Source organism: Eulemur rufifrons, chromosome 7 (assembly GCF_041146395.1).
Source record: "Eulemur rufifrons isolate Redbay chromosome 7, OSU_ERuf_1, whole genome shotgun sequence".
Classification (NCBI taxonomy): domain Eukaryota; kingdom Metazoa; phylum Chordata; class Mammalia; order Primates; family Lemuridae; genus Eulemur; species Eulemur rufifrons.
In genome coordinates, this window is record NC_090989.1 from 265,216,097 (window position 1) to 265,237,519 (window position 21,423).

The following is a 21,423-nucleotide window of genomic DNA, read 5'->3' on the forward strand; positions in this document are numbered from 1 at the left end:
CTGTATTTGTCAATGACTTTGACTCTGGGCTGATTAGTTTTCTACACATCCTCACTCCTGCCAACATCCTAAGAGATTTTAAGAGCCGTGAAATAGCGCTACTAGCCACTTAATCTTCATAATTCCTTGACCTCTACAAGTCCAGTGACATTTATCTTAACTCTTTATTTTAACTACCCGATCAATGAGCCACATTTGGCCTGGTCCCCTCCTGGTAATGGTGTGCATTTAAAAATCTTAAACTGCAGTATATCACTCTATAACCATGACACTTCTTTGTGCAACTTTGTCAGGTGAGGAAAACAGTTTCCCACACTCATGACTTGCCTCCAAGTAGAGTTTGTGGGTACAGATTCCCACTGTCTCTTTCTCAGCTAAGCGTGTCTAAGCCCCTTTATTCTCTTACTCACACTACATACTGTCACCAACACAGTCACCTTCTGTCCTTGATTCCTCTCTGTTCTCCTTTCCATTGACCCTTAATTGGGATTTTATTTCCTTCCGTACTTAGTTTTCTTTTTGACTTGGTGGTATATTACCAAACCACTCCCTTCCTAGCATCTTCAAATCTCATGACCTCCTGTGATGCAAGCATCTCTGCTTGCCAACTATCAACCTTGCAATAATGTAATCTTTCTCTTCTCTTCTCTTCTCTTCTCTGACACTGCATTACTGATGGGAAAAATCATGTAACCCTACACATTGGCACCACATAAATTACTGGAATCTAGGTCCACTTGAGACCTTTATTTGTTAGGTTTCTGTGTCGTCTTTCATCATTATCCTTTGTTGTCATTTTTCTGAAGGAAATTATTTGGTACTTTTTCTAGAATGTGAGCATGTGAGATAATTTCTGAATCTTTGCAAGGCTGAAAGTCTTTACTTTGCCCTCATTCTTGGATAATAATTTTGCTGGGTGTAGAATCAGAATTTTAAAAAGCTATTTCCTTTAGCTTTTAGTAGATAATTATTCATTGTCATATGACATCCTCTGTTGCAGATGAGAAGTCTTTTTCTTCTTTCTTTCTTATTTAAATCTGATGTTTATCCTTCATAAAAATTCTAGGATTTTTCATTTTATTTTTAGAGTTCAAAAGTTTCACAAACTTACAAGAACATGTTAGGATTTTTTGTTATTATTACCTCTGTTTTAGGTGGGGTTTTTTGATCTAAAGACCAGGTTTTTTTTTTTTTCAAAATGAGGTACATTTTTTTCTGTTCTTTCTCTTTATTTTCTGTTTTCTCATTTTTGAACTCTTAATTAAGAAATATCAGATTTCCTTTTTCAATTTTTTATGACTTCACATTTTTCTCCTCCTATTATCTACACATCTAGATAATCTACCCTGTTGGAGATTCCTCTAACTTTTCCTTCTCCATCTTTAGTCTTTAGTATGACCATTCTGTTATTCTGAATATTTTGATCTTAAAAACCATATTTTTAATTTTCTAAGAATTACTCTTTCTTTGATGACTCTTTTTTTCATAGCAAACTCTTCTTGTATGATGCAATATTCACTCAAGCTTCTATAAGGATATCACTAATGCATTTTTAAAAAAAAAAAAACACATTTTCTTCATTCCTTGCTTCATTTTTGTTTCCTTCAGAATAAATTTTGATTTTGTTTTGATTTCTTCCTTTTATGTTTATAGTTTTTCTCAAATTGATCTTTTATTGTTTGACCCTAAATGTAAATGGCGTCTTCAGTTAATTAGAGTAGGAAGCTAATCGGGATTGTAGGCCTTTGTGGGAAGGCTGATTTGGCACTCACTGTGTATACGCAGGTGGGGATATGCCTGTCTGCATGCTTTCCTTCAGCATGTGGAGTAGTGAGAAAATCAAGTAAGGATGTTGGAATGCTCTCATTTGCTAGATCATGAAGGCTTGATTCTGAGGATGAAACACACTTAACTATTTCACCACTTTGTGGCACTTTCTTTTGAATGTTTCTCATTCTCTCTGGCACTAATGTTCTTGATCTTGGTTCTATGCCAAATCCTCTTTTCTTTTCCTCTCTTCTTTTTTCCACCCTCTCCTTAGGAGAGCTCACCCATTCACTTGGGTACACTCTGGTGTAGCTAACCCAAAGGCTCAAATTTTGGAATGCTTCCTTGCTGCTTTGGAAGAGCTGCTTCATGAGACCCTCGAGATTCCCAGCCCCCATCACTACTCCAGCTACCCTATCCCCTCCCTCAAAAGCTCCCTCCCCAACTTCCCTGTGGTCCATCAGCTAAGGTCTCCATGCTGGCACAGCAGGATACTCCCAGCACCTGCTTCAAGATGGCCGGTTCTGATTGGTCGGTACTCATGGCTCCACCCTGAATCGTGTTCCCTTAAAGTGGGAATCCAGGACTCCACATCACTGCTCGACTCATTCCTAGTTTCTATTCAATTTCCAACAAGGGTTCTTTCTCCTCACCCCTCACCCAGCAGATGACTAAGACACCTATGTCACTGAGAAGATAGGGGTTTTTTGCTTTAAACAAAAATCTTCACCTAAGACGTTATCTGCGCCTTAGGTTTACCACAGGGATCTCGTTCAGGGAACCCATGGAAGGAATAGATAACGTTCTCTTTGACTGTGTCATAGGAGTATCAAACCCTAAGCTAAGCTTTTGCCAACAACTGTATGACAACACAACTCACAATTGAGGTACTTGGCCAGTACTATATTTAAATGTAGATATTCACTGTTTTTGGCTGGAATGAGAGTTGTGTGCTCTAGATAACAGGAAAAGTGACAAAGTTGATATTTTCCCATAACAAGTTTCAAGGCCTTTCTTGTGTTTTTGCAATAATGCAGGATCACAGCAACTCTAAATGGCAATGAATGCCTATATTAAAAATGAATAGATCATAAAATCTTTGCAAATATTCCTAACAGACACCACCAAACTCCCTACTCCTCTCCCACACGTTGAAGTAGGAGGAAAAAAATCCTTATTTCACACTCTCCTCTGTCAAAGTAACAAATTAGTTATGGCACATGTCCTGAAAGAAAAAAAATTCATCCATTTCTCAGTAATCTCTTCTGCAAAGACAATCCTCTGTTCTGTATCTGTAACAAGATTACTAAGGACATAAGTACAGTTTTATTCTATGAATGTTTCAAGTACTAAAATAACTGGCATTCCAAACTTAATTCTTCTCTGTATTGGATTTAATAACTTCTTCCTTTGAAAGCTTCATATTTGAGAATAAAAATTAGCTGACATAAACTATTTCTTCTGAAAGATTAACTTGAGTGTTTGATAGCACAATAAATTGCACATTTGTTTTGCAGAATTGAGTCCCATTAAATTGTACGACAAAATTTTTTTCAGATTACTAACATAATAGCATCTTGCTTACTTTCTAGAGGATAAATGTATCTAATTAATTATCATCAGATTTAATAGTCAAATTAAGATGGAAACTACAGGGAAAATAGGTCAAAATTCAAAGCTATACAAAAATATACTTATACCAAAATTTCATTTTCAAATTTTTGCATGTCTATAGTATGAATTAAATAATGTTGAATTGCTATAATGGCAGCTTATGTTAATCAACTTGTCTTAGAATTTCATGAATTTTATAATGTAATATGCCTAAAATGATTCTTAAAATGGATGTTTAGAATTAAATAAAAAGTTAGAAACTCTACATTTCATGCAGCCATATTGCCTTATTAATTTTGAATTTTCATTTTCCTTTAGAACCTAAAATAACTCGTCCTCCCATAAATGTAAAAATAATAGAGGGATTAAAAGCAGTTCTACCATGTACTACAATGGGCAATCCCAAGCCATCAGTGTCTTGGATCAAAGGGGACAGCCCTCTCAGGGTAAGTGATTATTATGTTAAAACATGTATATAAAACATACTTTCAAATACATTAATTCTTTGCACACTCACTTACACACTTGCAAACTTCTAGTGTAAATTTTTTTCCATATATATTTCAACCGAATTTGTGTGTGTGTGTGTGTGTGTGTGTGTGTGTTTGGTTTCTTTAATTTAGTATAATATTTTCTTTCTTTTCTTTTTTTTTTTTTATTTCAGCTCATTATGGGGGTACAAAAGTTCAGGTTATACATATTGCCCATGTCCCCCCATCCCCCTGAGTCTGAGCTTCAAGCGTGTCCATTCCCTAGACAGTGCACATCGCACTCATCATGTAGGTATGCACCCATCCTCTCCCCCCACCCCCATCCCCCCCAGTCAGAACTTCAAGCATGTCCATTCCCCAGGCAGTGCACATCGCACTCATCAAGTAGGTATACACCCATCCCTTCCCCCCAGCCCCCACTTCTGTCCCATACCCAATTGGTGTTATTCCCAAATGTGCACTCAGGGAAACCAGTTTGCTGGTGAGTACATGTGGTGCTTATTTTTCCATTCTTGGGATACTTCACTTAATAGAATGGGTTCCAACTCTCTCCAGGAGAACCAAAGAGATGCCATATCACCATTATTTCTAATAGCTGAGTAATATTCCATGGTATACATGTACCACATTTTGCTAATCCATTCATGAATTGATGGGCATTTGGGTTATTTCTGTTTACATATAAGCAAACTCTGTGGCATTCCAGTGGGGCTGTCTAGGAAAAAAACAAAGATGGGAACCAATAACGTTAGGGATCGGGAAGAAGGCAATGCAGAAGCAAAGCTGGAGTCTTTTTTATTTGTTAGCTGGTTAAATCATTTTTTTTTTAACACTGAATCTCTGAGACTTAGGGAGTAAAAACAGCTAAAAATAAACTCCAGGCTTTAGAACTGACAGTTTCTGGGAGGAAAGACAGAGACAGAAATGAGGTTTGAAAGAAAAGAAATGAGAATGCACTGGAGAGAAGTTAGAGCAAGAATATGCAACACTGATAAACAAACACCTTGACAAATCCTCTTTAGTCATGACAAGTAGTCAAATTAAAAATTGATTATTCATATGCTTATTTCATACAGCTTTTGTATCTTATCCCTACATTTACTGATCAATTATTATACTACATCACTATGGTCTCTGTCCATCTTTATATCAACTAACAGTGGGATAATAGACTGTGTTTGTCACCTTACTGTGCCAAGCATATCCCATGGGGAATATGTATGTGTCACTGTATGTCAGTTAATTGAAATAAAGTATCAAATTAATTAGCATTGTTTTATTTAAAATAAAATAAACAATGCTAATTTTTAATGATAATCTATATACTTCTCTAGCATTTCTTTTTTTTTTTTTTTTTTTTTTTTTTGAGACAGAGTCTCACTCTGTTGCCCAGGCTAGAGTGAGTGCCATGGCGTTAGCCTAGCTCACAGCAACCTCAAACTCCTGAGCTCAAGCGATCCTCCTGTCTCAGCCTCCCGAGTAGCTGGGACTACAGGCATGTGCCACCATGCCCGGCTAATTTTTTCTATATATATTTTTAGCTGTCCATATAATTTCTTTCTATTTTTAGTAGAGATGGGGTCTCGATCTTGCTCAGGCTGATCTCGAACTCCTGAGCTCAAACGATCCGCCCACCCCGGCCTCCCAGAGTGCTAGGATTACAGGCGTGAGTCACCGCGCCCGGCCTAGCATTTCTTTTGTTATAAATCTTGGTGCATTTTTTACAATGAAAAACAAGAGTGATTCTATATATGTTACTGAACTTGGACCCAAAAAGAAAACATAAATGTAATGTTTTAATTCTGAAGAGTAATTTTTATATTATTTGTGGAATTTTCCGATTTTTCAAAGGACATACATATATTCTTTTAAGGATACCATATATGGTACATAGTAAACAATGTGGTTAGAAGCAATACTTTTAATCAAACAGACTTGGGTTTGACTTTTAGGAAGTCAAGCAAGCCCCCATGTCCTCATGTGATGAAAGAAAATAAAAATAAAGTATCTCGTGGGATCTTTGTGAAGGTAATTTAATTTGGTAATCTTGCACTATCTCATTTAATACTATGTGGTATATATAATAAATGCCCAATAAAGATTAAAGATAGTATTTTTGATCATAATAGTGATGACAATGACTTGACGAAATACAGCAAATGTATGTTTTTTGATAGAGGCACAGATTTATTCAAATTCGTATCCCTTTCTCTGGCAGGAAAATTCACGCATTGCAGTTCTTGAATCTGGAAGTTTGAGGATTCATAATGTACAAAAGGAAGATGCAGGACAGTATCGATGTGTGGCAAAAAACAGCCTTGGGACAGCATATTCCAAATTGGTGAAGCTGGAAGTTGAAGGTAAGGGGCTGCATTCTTTCCCACTGCAGTGTCATCGGGGGACCCCACATTTTACTGTGAAGGCTGTACCCGGCTTGAGAAAGAAGAGATCTAGGTAGCCCAGTTCCCTCAAGTGTTCCACACGTTAGTCCATGAGGTCAAGGCTATGAGAACAGAAAAGAAAAATTGAAGAAAGAAAGAAATTTTCGTTAGCATAAAAGGTCATATTCCATCTATTGTCCACAATCACTGGTAATTTTGACCAAAATAGACTAAATTCACTACAATAGTAAAATAACAGGACACTATTTTAGAACTCATTTATAAACTTGGACACAACAATTTTAATCTTTTTCAGCATATAGAATAACTTTTAAAAAGACATGAAAAGGGAAAAAGTAACTTTTTTCAGATTGTACTCCATCACAAAGAGTTGAGAAAAATAAAATACTAAATCAAAATGTAGAACCAAAAATGAGCCTAGTTCTATGAGTTATGTTGTCAAAATATTTTCTGAATTATTTTTAAAATCAGCTAATTCAACAACTTGTGAATGGTCTTCGCTGAGAAATCAGAATCCAAACAGGTCTAGATATTCTATTCATTTGTTCATTGGGTTCTTCTTCACCTAAAATGATATCTCAATTTGCTTAAAAATAGGAACTACCAGCACACCTTTACTAAGGGACAAAACCAAGTGCAAAACCTTTTCCAGCTCTTCCTGTTACATGCCATAGAATTAACTTTTCTCATCTATACAGTGAGGTTTGTTGTATTTAATGAAGTTAGGTATTGACAATATTTAGCAGAGTGTCTGATCCTTTGTACACACTCAATAAATGTTGGCTATAAGAATTATCACCTATTTTTCTGTTTTTCTCTTATCTGATGGATAAAGTGTGGAAGTATCATATACCTGCACAAATTGTGCTCCAATCAGGAAAGATTTCAAGAGTTTCTCATATCTTATTTAAATTCCATCCTGCTCTCCTTAGGCCAAAATCTATCCTTTCCTGCATCTTTCCCTTCTCATGCATGTAATTTTCTATTAGCTACTTTAAGATTATTTTTACTTCCTAGATGGACCTTCCTTTCACAGCTTTAGTGATCTCATTTCCCACATTTGCCTCTGATTGAAGTAATATTTTTATTATGTCATTGCATCAATTGCTCATAAAATTTCCATTAACTTCTCATGGAAAAGAATGAGATTGGTGGGACTAGTGACCGTCAGAATATAAATAGATATATTTTTTAGTATGGTTGTTATAATTTAGTATATCCTAAATTATCAGTGCTATTAAAAGCTCAGTATGCAACAATCAGTTGATACTACTTATTCAGTAAAAGCTAAATAAACACACAGCACATTTGGCACACATTCAGACTCATTGAATATCTACCTACCTAGATTCAGTGTTTCCTTGAACTATCTGAGGAATGATGCAGAATTAATGCTACCTATTTGTATAAAATACCACAAAAAGTTAAAAAAAATCTGACCTTTTGATATAGCCCCACCTCTACTGCACTCAAACCAGAAACCCAGGTCTATCTAATCTCCACCCCTCCCCATCTCTCACCCCACTCCTGCCCCAATATTCAACCCATTATAATTCCCATAGGTTGTAGCAACTAAACAGTCCTCGAATTCTTCCCTCCTTTTATTCCAACTAGTATCTTACTCACTCAACCTCCTTCTCAGACATTCATCTTCTCTAAATGACAGCCATAGTCTCCTGTATCTTCTTCCTGTCTTGTGTCTTACCATTCTCTAATTTCTCTTCAGATAGCTCCTCCTGCTCAAATGCCATCAGCATGGATGTCTTTCTGAAAGGGTGTGCAATGGGATAGCTAACATCTTAAAATGTGCCATTGATGCTAAAGGCTTAACCTGGATTATCTTGTTTAATCCTCACTAACAGTCTGTGAGGAAGCTCCTATATTGTGCCATCTTAAGAAACTGAGGAACAGAAAAGAATACTTAATGTACACAAGGCCACACAGATAGCAGTGTTTAAGGAATTGAATAAGGCTGAATACTGTGTATTCTATTAAAGAACAAGAAAGTCCTAGGTGACATTGTCAAGAGAAGTATCAGAAATGAAAGTGAGGGAAGAAGCCAGAATTCTGTAAATGAAAGAGAGAGTTGGAGCTGAAAAAAGAGACAGTGGGTGTAGACAAGTTTTCAATAAATTTGGCAGAGGAAGCAGAGGAGTTAAAAAGGGGAGTAGTGTTATTTTGCAAGATTACGCTTTTACAAAGATTTAAATGTTTTTTTTTTTTTAAATTGAAAACGTTAAAGTATTAATGCGAAGGAACCCAGAGAGAAGGAAAGGAAAATCTGAACATGCAGGAGGGAGGGAAATGTCCAGGGGAATGTGGTGCTTGAGAATGCTCTAGGGTTGCATCCAGGGGCCAAGTGGAACGATACGCTTTATACGGGGGATGACCACATGTCCCAGTTTTCCCAGGACAGTTCTAGTTTACACCTGTTGTCCTGGAATAATTATTAATAGAGTCTCTCTTTTACTTTCAGAAGTATCCAGGCTTCTATGATAAATTATATGGTCACTCTCCTTAGACAGGAAGAGAGAACATCCTTCCTTGTAACAGGAAGAAAGAAGAAGGGCTTTTTCCAGTATAAATCAGGTCATAAGTTTGGCAAATGGAATTTGAGAAAACTCTGTTGTCGTGGTCTCTATTTCCTCTAAGGAGTAGAAATTAAGGTTATCTTTTGAAAATACTTTTGTAAGTGGGCCAGGGGAGGGGGGGGGATGGAGAAAGATTTTAAAATAGCTGTGGGATGGGAGCGATGACTCACAAAGGAAACTAAGATTGCGGGACCATGTTAAGGCTTTAGTAGAGAACAGGATGGTGACTATGGAGTGGCACCCATCTGCATGGTCGTAGGGTTTTCCCCCCACTGTTGCTCTGCTGTACAGGTGTAGGTTCAGAAAAAGAAAAGTAGAAAGCTAAATTGAAAGGCAAGACATAAAGTGTTGGAGTTTTGCCAGAAAAGAAAACGGGGCAAAGTATTTGAGAATATTGCAAGAGAGAGATTGAAGCAACGAATCATGGAATCTTTATGGACCAAATACAACTAGGATTAAACATCTAAATACCAAATATCCTAGGATTTAAACCCAGGATTAAACACTATAGCTCCAGCAATATGACAGACAAGATAATATAAAAATATTCCTACTAAAAATACCCAGAAATGCTGGGTTAGTTGTATAACTCATAAGAATGAAATGTAAATCTCTAAATGTCAGAAATAAATAGGAATTGAAAAAACAGAACGGTAAACTCATGAGCTGGTTCCCCATCATCCTGAAGGTAATAGGAGAGGTGCCCACCTCTATAACCTATGAGACTGGTTTAAAGACCTTTAAAGGAGCAGGAAACAAGGTCTTGGGCCCATGTGAAGTGGAGGTTTAACATTGAGACCCTTGTGAAAGCTGAGAACCACAGAAGAAGAAAGATGGGCCAGAAAAATTCCATCCATGGGCACAAAAAGACAACACAAAGGCTTGTCTGGATTCTAGTTGTAAGGGAGAAATAAACAGGTCTTTGAATAAAAATTCACCACTTAGGACTAGACCTTCCATGGGTCTGATGTTGACTTTAATCCTACCAGCACAGACTGGGATCCGCAGCTGGAGCAACAAACATAAAAATTGGTTCCATACAATTTACCTAAAGGAATATTTACACAAGTATATGTTGAGGATAAAAACTTATTATAAAGCTGCTTATAATTGTAAAATATTTAAAAGAACTTAAATTTGCATCAATAAGAGTCCAATTAATATGTGATGAAATTCCATGCAGCTATTAAAAAGAATGAGATAGATCTATATGTATTAACCTCTAAAAATATCCACCATATATGTGTGACTTAGGCCTGTTTCCCATCTCTGAGCTTCAGTTTCCTCATTTTTAAAATAAAGATAAAAGCAGCACCTACCTCTTATATTGTGATTATTAAGCAGTTAATATAGGCCACAGTAAACACTATATAATTATCTGTTGTTTTTATTTGTTTCATTTATTTAATAAGTATTTGTATAGTGGTTACCATGTGCGAGGTACTGTTCTAAGGGATTTTGAAATATTAATTCATTACCAGTATAATATATTCATAAGTGAAAAAATAAGTTAAAACACAGTATATCTTATATATTACATAAGAGTATATGTATATCAAACTCTTAACAATCATCCTCTCTGCACATACAATTACATGTGGGATTAACTTCTGTTTTATACTTTATATGGCTCCAAACTTTTTGAACTCTTATAAAGAGACTTTTATGTAATAATTTAAAAGAATTAATACATATAGTTATGCTTTGGAAAAAATATTTCTTCTAAATATAATGCTAGTTTGATACAGTGACGTGAACCTTTCTGTTAACTGGTTTGATATGTTATTTTTGCAGTTCTGTTGCTCCATTGTTCTCTGGGACAAACTCAGGGATGGGAGAAATTTTGTCAAAGACAATTGGCCCCTAAGTCCATTAGGTACTCTCAACACTGGGAATTGGCTGAAGAATTTTGAGAGTGGGGTCCTGATGAACACAACATGGAACATGCCATTTTTTTAGGGAAGGAATCAATCCATAAAGACAGTAAGCTTGAGGTCCACAAGAGGAAGTAAATGGGGTCACCTAAATGGAATTCAGTGCATGGGGTCAGAGAACAGTAGCTCCTGCTGAATTCTCACCTATCTGACTCTTCCTTCTTACTTATGGGCAGAAACTTGGAATCTATGATTCTCTAGCGGTTTGGAGAATCGGACATGAAAGTTCAGTTTGGGTTCTGATTTCTCAGTGAACATTTTCCACACTTTGTTGGGTGTTACTGATTTATAGCATACAGGGAAAGGTAAAACAGAAGTAAGTTCCCACAGAAACGTGAAGCACGACAGGTGAGCACTATACAGGTACACTGCTTTGAGGGTGACAAGGAAGTCTCTGTGGTTTCTCAAATTCCATAATCTGGAATGAAGAAAAGAGTTGTCAATCTCATGACCGTGGAGGCTCTTCTTTTGGAAGGGTGAACCCCAGTCTCAGGTACCTCTGTGATAATGGGCTTTAGAACAGGTTTCATGGCAGGATGTGACCAGAAGACATCTTTTTGTCTGATTTTCACCAGAGAAACCTACACATCATATTTCATAGATTCTAAGATGCTCATTTTTCATATTTTATCATATCTTTGTTGTATCTCAGAGTCATTGGTCTCTTAAAATCACCATTGGCTAAATTTTTATTACTTTGTTGTATATTTTAATATCTCCGAAATTGAGATTTATCTTACTGATGTGGTCACACCCAGTGTGTGGCTTCTGCCCTCTAGCTTAGCTGTCTCCAAGTATGAGAATGACTATACAATGATAAAACAAAAAATAGTCAATCATATTGGCTCATAAAGCTTTCCTTATTTTTAACTAGAGATATTACTCCTGCTTGAGATCACTTCTTTTAATTAGTTCCTCACAGACATAAAAGTGTAATTTTCAATAGGACGATTCCATGTAGCCATTTCCTCTCAAAAAATATCTATTTGTTGCGTATTAGTATAGTTAGGTTGAAAACAGAGACTAAGGGCTTTTCAGGGCACATAGAAGGAATTTCTCTTCTAAGGGACTGTCTTGTCTGTTTCTCCAAACTGCTTCACATGCTACTGTTGGCATGGTGTGTATCCAGAGAATGACCCATACCCTTTCTCTCACATATCAGAAACAGTTTTCTCCTGAGTTACCTCTAAAGGACAGAAAGACAGATACTCAATAGCGGAAGAATATGACACTGGAGTGTGCTGATTTGAATGGCAGGGCTCAAATTGTCAAGGACAGGTTGCTACTGTGGTGACTTTGAACGACCTCTGAAGTACAAGGTTCTGATTTCACTTTCCTGTTCTTGATCAGAGGTATATGCCCCCTTTTATAAAAAATTTTGTTCAATGAACACTATATCACAGAAATTGAATCTGTTTAGTGTAATTACGTAATAACGTAATTCTTCTTGTTTTTATAGCCAAAAGGTCTTTGTTATACATTTCTTAATCATTGGAAAAGATGCATTTAAAAATTTATAAATATCGAATTTTATTTCTTCCCTTATATTCTTTGACTTAACCATGATAAAAAATTTATTTATTTGAAGCTGCATGTGGATCCTACTACATTTTGTGAATATCGCATTCAGACAAATCCTGATTTCTGTATAGAAATTGGTTGACTGTAGAGTCCAAATTAAAATGGGTGGATGTTGGAGTATATAAGCCTCCCTGCTGATTGCATTTTCTGGTATTACCTTGTTTACCCTTGGAACTTTAAGCCATTAAGAAAAATGGGCAGATTGGGCAGAAGTGAAGCTGGAACCAAGAGAGGGCTATCAGTCAGCAATCACTGGAGGGAAGAGGCAGCTTGGCATCTACAAATAAGAGGCAGAAAGGGTCTAGAAGCAGAACAAAAAGGAGAACAGAGTCCTTCTAGGTAGAGGGTTATTTTAAGCTTCCCTCATGTTTAAACAACTCCTCAGTTCCATGGGGCTTCAATAAGCAGCCTCCTGTCTCAAAACATGGGAGAAGTATTTGGGGAAGTGGGAGGGGGAGGGCAAGCTATATGGAAAATTTAACACATTGACTGCCACACTACAAAAAAAATTTTTTTTCCTTGTGGCCACGGTGTTTTATTAGGAAAACAGAATAAAAACTTTGAAAACAAAACGATCCTTTCTAATTTAATGAAAAATTTGTTTTTTTATTGTTTTCTGTGTGTGAGTTATATGCAACTTGAAAAATAGTTCTCGTGGCTCCCAAGGTAAAAAGATGTGTAGTTACATATATTTCATGAGCCCCTGAGCTCAAAACTAGCATGAGTTAAATACAACTCACATGGCAGTTAATGTGTTAAGTGGCCTCAGTGCATGAGTTTTTCCATTGCTTGTCAGGGAACCTGGGTGCTGTCAGTCCAGTTTCTTTGCAGTCTAAAAGGCTTTACCATGAGCACTTAGGGCTGACCACATCTATTTAGAAGCTTTTTTTCTGATGATTTTTTTGCAGAAATATGCAGTATATAAGACCACAAGTAGAATTCCAGAAGACCAAAACAAATCATAATTCCTATCTATCTATCTATCTATCTACCATATCCCAGAGGCAGATGTCAATAGATATAACTGTAAGAGATCAGCATTGTTTTCAAAATATTAGCCTTCTTCTGGCTGCCTTCTTTCCTAAAGATCAAATTTCTTGTTGCATCTACAAAAGTGGAAGCCATCATGTAATGTTTACACATTTTATTTGTTTTTTTCTTTGTTTATGCTGCAGCTCTTAATATGACAAATGCCACAGAGAGAGGTATTTAAAACCCCAATGTGTGCTGTGCTCTCAGTGATTGCAGTTTTAATAAAATTTGCAGTGGTCCTGTTCCGGCATCAATCCAACTTGTTCGATGCCACTAACAGGTTTGATTTGCTGTCCTGAGTATATTGTGTATTTTAAAACCAAACAAAAGAAAAAAAATCATAAACCTTTGATATCCCTGAGGGCTATCATTGGGAAAATTAAATCTGCATGATTTAATAGGGTGCATGCTCTAAAAGAAGAGTTTTACCCATTGATTTTGACTTTAGGGGATATTATGTTACAGTTTCATCTAAAAAGTTCTGTAGGGCTCTCAGAAAAGAATGGTAACATTGTCCTTTAGTTGAAGAGTTGTCACTGAAGTTCTCTAAGAAAAAAAAAGTTATGTAATTATTGTAGCACTGAACAGATAATGTTTCAAGTCAAAGGACAGTTAGGCTCCCTTAAATTGCAGTATTGAAGAAAATATGCTTTAAAATAATTAGTATAATGTTGACATTATATTATTTGAAATAAAAAGTTATTGTGACCTGAAATACGTATACTCTAATTGAAGTAAGTTTTTAATTTCATTTTTCAGGTACCAAAATGAGATGTACAAGTTCAAACATATTTACATAGAAAAGGAAAATTTCTTTGTTGGATAAATTAAATATGTTATTTTATCCAACGAAGATTCATTGAGCAATGTTCCATGGGCTATGTGAGACAGAGAAGGCCATGCCTCCCCTGGGCTTAATTTCAAAATGTAACTATTTTTACTTATACAAAGATGTCATGGAAAGTTATTAGCATTCTATGGCAATATGGAGTTCAAATAATGTTACATTCAGTTATTTCCTTCAAATAACAAATATATGACTTTAAGATTTTAATTACTATATTTATTTCCATGAACGATGAACTATATAAGGGATGGTCTTTGGAGGGAACTTATATTGTTTAATAGCACAGGCTCTAGACTCTTGAGAAAACTGCATGGGCTCTAGAGTCTAGAGTCAACTTCCAGAGTTCAAATCCTGGCTCCCTACTTGCCACCTGTGAAACTTCTGGTAGGTTGCTTAATCTCTCTGTGCCTCAGTCTCCCCACCTATAAAATAAGGTTAATCATGCTATCTACTTCATAAGTTGTGGAACTTAGAGGCAGATAATATGTTGATATTTCTAGCTCTTACAAGAGTGATTGGGACAGAGTATTTACTCAAATAAAAGTTATCAATGTTAATTCCAGGGCTAATATAACTTCTATGCCACAGACACAGTGACTTAAGCACTTGTGAAGACAATCACAGCTCTTTTTTCCAGGTGTCATCTTTCTCTTTGAGGTAGAAGAAATAAAGTCTAATGGCAAAAACTAAATTCCTATTTAAATTATAGAGTTCATTTTTATGAACATTTGTTCTAACAGAAGAATAATTGTAGACTTTCAATCTGGAATGAGACCTCAAAGTCATATAGCTCAATTTCTTATTTTGCAGATAAGGAAACGTGAGACCAGATAAATCTTTACTTTGCCCAAGTTAGCAAAGGAACTTCGATGTCTTGATTCCTGGACCAAGACATCTTCCTTTACCTAGTCTTGATCCTTTCCTTTGTTTTTATATTTATGCCATGTAGCTAGTACTCTGCTGGATAGTAACATGCTTTAGCATCAGATAGACCTGGGTGTTAATCCTGACTGTGCCACTGACTAGTTATGGGAGGTTGGATAATTTTACTTGACCTCTGCAAGTCTATTTCCTCATTGTGAAATAGGGCCAATATTACCTATAGCAAAGAGTTCTTAAAATGGACCAAGATAGCATATACACAGTGTCTACAAGGAAGCTCTTTGATTGGTACTGGCTGTTGTTGGTGGTGTTGTCTGTTGTTTACATTGCTATAAAGCTGGATGACTTCTATCCAGAGAATATTGCTGGTTAGACTTCTCGAATTTCAAAAATAGAATGTCAGCATTACCAACTGCTCATCTGGGCTCCAAAGAACATAAATCTACTCTCAATCAGCAATGCTTTGTACCTGCATTCTTGGTACTTGTTAGAGATTATAACTTCGGTTCGGCCCCACTGTGATAAGTGATGAAGGGAAGTTTATCTAAGGAGCTGTATGAATGTATGCCTTTAATGGCAAACTGGAAAAAGGCTATTTTGAGTCGGCATGCCAAAAAAAAAAAAAAAAAAATAGTACAACAACATAAAAGAGAAGGTAGCCTTTATGTGTAGCTCAAGCTTACCTCATATTTTATTCACTACAGAAATAGACATTTGCCAAAAATCTTGTTGAAAATATTGATCATTGTATCACTCACTGCTCCCACACAAATCCCAAGAGAGAAATTCCTTTAAAAATTTAGTGCCTGTGGGGAAAAAATGGTCTCCCCGGGGAAACTGGCATTTTCTTTCCTTTTTGTCATGAATACTGTGTACTTTACTTTCTTTTACCTTATTTTTTTTTTTGCCCTGCTTGGCATAAATCTCTGAATCCAATTTGAAACTTAGTCATAGTATCTCTTACACCAAAATGACCAGAAGTCACCTTCTCACTAATACTAATAAGTTATTATTCATTTAATTTGTGGTCATATCACTGATTACACCCACCTCAAAATCTCTATGGAGAGAATGAAATAACTAAGTTGATGGATTAATGGAACTCTTCTTTCAAGTGGTTCTCAAACATCAGTGCACACTAAGAGCATCCGCAGACCTTATTAAAAGGCATAGTTTCAGGATGCATTCCCCAGAGATCCAGATTTGATTAGGTCTGTGTTAGTGCTTTTTAACAACACCCCAAATTATCCTTAATGCAACTGATCCATGAACCACACTTTGAGAAACACGGACTTCAGGCTTTCTACTGAGAATATCTTTATTCCAGATGAATCTTTAAAATTTAAGGAGAGCATTTTGAGAGGCTGAGGCAGGAGGATCACCTGAGGGTAGGAGTTTGAGACAAGCCTGGGCAGCACAGCAAGGCCCCATCTCTATATAAATTAAAATGATTATCCTGTGTGATAGCATCCACCTGTTGTCCCAGCTACTTGAGAGGCTGAGGTGGGAGGATCACTTGAGCCCAGGAGCTCAAGGCTGCAGTGAATTATGAATGAGCCACTGCACCCCCAGCCTGGACAACAGAGTGAGACCTGTCCTAAAAAAAAAAAAAAAAAAAAAAGTTTAAAAAAGAATTTAAGGAGAAAGTTAGTTATCCACAAGTCGTAGAATGTAAATGTTAGGATAGCTTCAAGTTTATTCATTTGTTGAGTGCCCACTATATTCTACGTAATGAGGTAACTCCCAAGGCTGCAGAGAAAAGTAAGACATGGTTCATTTCTTGAAAAGTTTTCTGATTTAGTAAGGAAGATGGACATGCAAACAGGTAGTTACAATAATTGAAGTGGTATATTTGCAATGATAGAAGTTTATGTAGGGTCATATGCACAGGACAGAGGAGGTAATGAAAGGTCAGAAAAAGCTTCAGTGAGATGAGGTCCAACAGGGATTTGACTGATGAAGAGCAGCTCATGATGCAGATGTTACAGTGAGGGAGGAAGAAGGAAATACAGGGAAAAAAGGCAGATTTATCATTCAAGCACAGCCTGATGCTGCCTTATAACTAGGGAGTAAAAGAAGGACTCGAGTGTTTGGGGACAGTATCTTTAAAAACCAGAATGAACTGTGATTTGACTCACAGGCTAACACTGAGATTATCTCCAATGGTATCCTCTCTTGGACATGATTTTTAATGGTTAAATACCTACCATCTTGTCAACATGAAAACCTATAGTTTGGAGGCCATGACCCTATTTGGCATCCAGAATCTCATCGAAAGCCACAGAAATGTTTGCAACCCAGGCTACTTTAGACAACCAGGATACTATGGTGTTATTTAAGATTAAGGTTATGACTCCTATTTATTTTTCCAGCTAAAATTTCTTATTAGCTAAAAAAGAAATCTTGTTTTGAATAGACTTCAGTTTATTTGCCTGCTGTCAGAACACAGGTATCTTCCTGAAATTAGGTTAAAAATGTTTTTAAAAGTAAACTAAATTGTATATACCACGGTTATATAAGATGCTAGCATTAGGGGAAATATGGGTGAATGGTACATGGAAACCTTCTATACTATCTTTGCAACTCTTTTGTAGATCTAAAATTATTTCAAAATAAAAATGTTTTAAGAAGGTAAACTAAGAAAGACTTCTGTCCTTGTAATTAAGCAATGTAGCATCTCCTCCCATCAAAAACAGAAACTGCTTTTTTTTTTAAAGAATGAAAAAGTGAATCAGAACTGAAGTCCAGTTTTTTTATTGGCTGATGGCTAAACTCCTAATATATTTTCAGAACCAATTTAACAGAAATATAATTGCCCTAGCTCCATCTAAGACTGACATAAAAATAAGAAAACTTCACGTGGCTCTCGTCTGATTTACTTGATAAGCATTTCTTGTTCTTACTCACTATTCACCATCCATATTTACAAGTTGGAAAAATGTTATTATCTCAAAGGCCACAGAAATGTTCCCATACCAAGCCACTCTAGAGAATCATGATATCACAGAGCAGGCAGCCCTTTGAGGACTTGGAGAAGAGAGTCACTGTTCTAAGGATAATGTGTATGTTTTCTAAAGGAGCCCACCTTCTGATTCCTTCAGAGATGGAGCCACAGTGGATAATACTCCTCTGCTTCAAAGGAGACAAAAATGTAAACAGTGGTAGCACACCGGGATCAGGTTTCTTTGCTTTAGCTACCGAGAGTCAGGAAAGAGAAGCCAGGTATTTATTTAGGTTTGTCATTATTATTGCCAGATTTTCTTTTAATGGTTGGGGGAGAAAAGAGGAATCTGTTCAGAAACAAAGTACCACAGAGGCTAGATATGATTACCTTTCAACTACCCATGGGCCAATTTTTTTAAAAAACATAAAAAAAATAAAAACAATTGAAGTGACCCTTTTTGTTCTTTGTAGCACTTGTCTTCTAACAGGCATCTCTGACTCAATAATTCTTAAAATGTAATACTAGATGAGCCACATAGTCTATTTCAGAATAGATTCAAATAATCCATATAGATTAGTATTCAGCTTTTAAAAACAGTGACTAAAGAATGAATTTCTCTTTCTACAGAGCGATTCCTCTCTTCTCGGATAATTCGATTTAAGAATGGAGTTAGGCACATGCTTTTAACTCCTGGAAAAGAGGTAGTCAACATGATCAATATCAGGAATGCAGCCAGCTAAGGCAGGTTGACATTAAAAATAAAATAAAATAAAATAAAACCCTCTCCCTTTGAAGTCAGTAGAAGGAATAGCTTTCATGAGTCAGACAGATATCCTAGAGATCAAAATAGCTCTGGGGAAAAATAAAACTAGAAGACCTGGCTTTAAAAGTTGCCTCCAGTACTTTGTAGTTATGTGTTAGCTACTATATTAACTGCTTTATACAAACCATGCCATTTAATTTTCTCCACAATTCTGAGTTGGGAATTAGTAACTACATTTTCTGGATGAAGAAACTGAAGTTCAGTGAAGTTGAGCAACAACCCAGATCAAACAAATAGTAAGCAGTGAAGAGAGGGTCCAGATCTACCATCCTGATTGTTAAGGGCGTTGTATATGAATATAAGGAAATTATCCTATTAATAAGATTTCGATTTCCTAATTTCTGAGTTTGTCCTTATAAAAAGCCCTGGAATGATGTTCTAAGGCAGTTTATTTTATTTAATTTTTTAAAATTTTGGAATGGTATTCTTAGAGTTCCAGAAGATCAGAGATTTCCTTAAGACATTGACTATAAAGAAAATTATAAACAATTTATTATGAAACAACTATAAAAATAATCTTCAGAAAAGAGAGTCTATTTTTAAAGGCAAAAAAGAGAGTGCTTTATATAAATGGAGTACTTTTTACATTTTTTCTTGATACATACTTTTTACTTCCTAAAAATTTTCAAAAATCATCTTACTCTTCAATGCTGTCACCAAATGAATTGTCACAAAATAATGAAAAGCACAGAAAATTTATATCTGAAAAGTAAATTTAGAGGCCAGGACAATTCAAACTGAGAAGCATTTATAACTTTCTATTTTGAGAAGTTATTTTGTAGCATTTGTATACTTTCTACTTTAGTTTTCTATTTCAATAAATTTATACTGTGCCAGAAAACTAAATTGCATTTAGAATTATATGTAAGAGTATAAGCAACAGTTATTTTTCTCCTTTATTTATGTTTGAAAACAAATGTTACTTTCTCTTTTGAATGTTGACCCTGCCATCAAAATAGGTCATTTGCCCTTCACAGTGCACAATCATAGTAAACTCTCAATAAGCTACTATTTGGGAAAAAACAGTACTGTGTTAGTAGATTCGCTTATAACATCTCTTGTTAATTCTATCAGTTTGGACTTTATGTGTTTTGAAATGATATTGTTAAATGCATATACATTTGCTATTGTTGTAGCTCCTCCTTTGTGGATTGTGTTTTTAACCTTTGGGCGATGTTCCTCTTCATCCCTAGGTATAGAGTTTTATTTTGGGGTTCTCTATTCTGTTCCATTGATCTATGTGTTCACTTTTATGCCAGTACTATGCTGTTTTGGTTACTATAGCTTTGTAGTATAATTTGAAGTCAGATAATATAATGTCTCCAGTTTTGTTCTTTTTGCTCAGGATTGCTTTGCCTACTCAGGCTCTTTTTTGGTTCCATATGAATTTTAGAATTGTTTTTTCTTATTCTGTGAAAAATGATGTTGGTATTTTGATAGGAATTGGATTGAATCTGTAGATTGCTTTGGGCAGTATGGTCATTTTAACAATATTGATTCTTCAGATTCATGACCATGGGATGTTTTTCTATTTGTTTATGTCATCTACAATTTCTTTCATCAGTGATTTATAGTTCTCTCTGTAGAGATCTTTCACCTCCTTGGTTAAATTTCTTCCTAGGCATTTTAATTCTTTGCATCTATTGTAAATGGGATTGAGTTCTTGATTTGATCCTCAGCTTGGACATTGTTGGTATATAGAAATGCTATTGATTTTTGTATATAGATTTTGTAACCCGAGACTTTGCTGAATTCATTTATCAAATCTAGGAGTTCTTTGGAGGAGTCGTTAGGGTTTTCTGAGGTATAAGATCATATCATCAATGAACAGAGATAATTTGACTTCCCTTTTTCCAATGGAAAGCTCTTTATTTCTTTCTCTTGCCTGATTGGCTAGGACTTCCAGTACTATGTTAAATAGAAGTTGTGAAAGTGGTCATCCTTGTCTTGTTCCATTTCTTAGGGGGGAATTCTTTCAACTCTTCCCCATTCAGTATGATTTGGCTGTGGGTTTGCCATATATGGCTTTTATTATTTTGAGATATGTTCCTTCTATGATTAATTTTATCAGGATTTTTATCATGCAGGATGCTGGATTTTATCAAATGCTTTTATGCATCTATTAAGATGATCACATGGTTTTTGTTTTTAATTCTCTTTATGTGGTGAATCACATTTATTGACTTGTGCATCCCTAAGGTGAAACTCACTTGATCATGGTGAATTAGCCTCCTCATATGCTTTTGGATTCTGTTTGCTAGTATTTTGATGAAGATTTTTGTGTCTGTGCTCATCAGAGATATTGCTCTGTAGTTTGTTTGTGTTGCTGTTGCTTTCTTTCCTAGTTTTGGTATCAGGGTGATACTGGCTTTGTAGAATGAGTTAGGGAGGAATCCCCCCTTCTTGATATTTTGGAACAGTTTCACTAGGATTAGCACCAGTTCTTTGTACATCTGGTAGAATTTGGCTCTGAATCCAACTGGTCCTGAGCTTTAGTGGAGGAGGTGGTGGCAGA

The 21,423-nt window shown here is 35.9% G+C and overlaps 1 protein-coding gene across 4 annotated transcripts in view; it reads left to right on the forward strand.

Moving 5' to 3' along the window:
- MUSK (muscle associated receptor tyrosine kinase) overlaps positions 1 to 21,423 on the forward strand; it is a 98,011-nt gene that overhangs the window by 11,897 nt on the left and 64,691 nt on the right. For all 4 annotated transcript variants that reach the window (XM_069474542.1, XM_069474540.1, XM_069474541.1 and 1 more), the window contains exons 4-5: positions 3,700 to 3,827; positions 6,091 to 6,232. In XM_069474542.1, coding sequence (XP_069330643.1) covers positions 3,700 to 3,827; positions 6,091 to 6,232 — 270 coding nt within the window. The remainder of the gene's footprint in view (positions 1 to 3,699; positions 3,828 to 6,090; positions 6,233 to 21,423) is intronic.